The sequence below is a fragment of the Chrysochloris asiatica genome, unplaced genomic scaffold (assembly GCF_000296735.1).
Source record: "Chrysochloris asiatica unplaced genomic scaffold, ChrAsi1.0 scaffold00261, whole genome shotgun sequence".
NCBI classification, from domain to species: domain Eukaryota; kingdom Metazoa; phylum Chordata; class Mammalia; order Afrosoricida; family Chrysochloridae; genus Chrysochloris; species Chrysochloris asiatica.
The window spans coordinates 3,731,163-3,732,687 of record NW_006408779.1 but is presented as its reverse complement, the minus strand read 5'-3'; the positions used below and the strand labels follow the sequence as shown (position 1 = coordinate 3,732,687).

The 1,525-nt window shown below is 45.9% G+C and overlaps 1 protein-coding gene across 1 annotated transcript in view; it reads left to right on the top strand.

Moving 5' to 3' along the window:
* Positions 1–220, top strand: part of LOC102813999 (cytochrome c oxidase assembly protein 3 homolog, mitochondrial-like) — a 1,250-nt gene extending 1,030 nt beyond the window's left edge. The window contains exon 2 of the mRNA XM_006874094.1: positions 62–220. Coding sequence (XP_006874156.1) covers positions 62–220 — 159 coding nt within the window. The remainder of the gene's footprint in view (positions 1–61) is intronic.
* The last annotated feature ends 1,305 nt before the right edge of the window (positions 221–1,525 follow it).

Sequence of the window (1,525 nt, the reverse complement as noted above, 5' to 3'; positions counted from 1 at the left end):
TCGCCGTCAGGTATCCTCTCCTCGTGAACTGAACCCCAATGTCGAGGCGGGTCCCCGACAGACCCGGAACATCGTGACTGGCCTGAGAATCGGAGCCCCGGTGCTTGCTACTTACAGTTACACCTCCTACTCAGTATCCCAGGAGCGTTTCCTACATGAGCTAGAGGACGAGGCCAAAACTGCCGGAGCCCAAACCCTGGTTAGAGCTTCAGGCCCCTGATCCTGATGGCTACCACGCAACTCCAACCTCCTGGGGTCCCTTTACAAGATGGATGATAGTCCATGATCCTGTAGAAAATGAAGCCTGCTCACAAGTTTTGTGGGCCTTAATAACCTCATACCCTAACTAAACTCATTAAGCCAAGGCATTCTGTGTTTGGTCATCGTAAAAGGAACATTGTATGCCTCGTTACTCATTGTGCGCAGTGAGCAAGCCCTTCTTGTAGTCTGTTTCCGTGTTTGACAAGTGGGCAACCCTGGTTTTTCCTAACAGTGCTGACTGGTTTACCCCTTCACACCTGGGAGGTGGGAGATGGCAGCTCCTAGCAGTGTTGTAACCTGAGGTGGGAATGTTGAGCCATGTTGAGAACAATACACTGACTCACTCTCGAAAAAAAAGGAACACATCAAATGAAGTAAAATGAAGAGAATTTGTCTCCAATGGGCCTGCTCTAAAAGAAATGCCCAAAGAAGTTCTTCAGGCAGAAGGAAAATGATTCAAAAGTAAAACTTGAAATCTGAAGCATGAATGAATGATATATACTATTATTTATAAAAACCTTAAATACAAATATAATAGACTAATTTTCTCCTCTTAAATCCTTTAAAATATGCCTGACAGTTGAATAAAACCCCAAAAACTATCATTGTCTGGTGGTGTTTTGTAGTATCTGTGGAGGTAAAACTAAGGTAACTCAAAAGTATTGTTAGGAGCGTCCCACTTCACACATGCACTCGTTTGGGCCTATTAAATTCAAGGTAGAAAAGTTCACTCAGAAGGTTATGATTATTTTTGGGACTCCAAAGAGATAATCTTGATAGATCTTCTCAAAGGACACAGGACGACTGATCACAGGAGCTTTTTGGAAGAAATTTAATGTCAGAAAGTAACGGGACCCATATGATCCTAAGGCGGGCCTCTGCTGTTTAGTATGGTGAGTCCTACTGTGGTGCTACAGGACAATGCGCTGGACTGCAAGGTCAGATTGAACTGAAAGGTAGGTGGTTCAAACCCACCAGCTGCTCCTGGAAACCCTACACAGGACGTCGAGGGGTCGGAGCCGACTCGACATTTAACAACAATGACTACTGTAAGACTGCTCTCCTTGTCTGTCTTGCCAACTGCTCTCCTGTCTGTCTTGCCAACTGTTCTCCTTGTCTGTCTTGCCAACTGCTCTCCTTGTCTGTCTTGCCAACTGCTCTCCTGGTCTGTCTTCCCAACTGCTCTCCTGGTCTGTCTTGCCAACTGCTCTTCTTGTCTGTCTTGCCAACTGCTCTCCTGGTCTGTCTTGCCAACTGCTCTCCT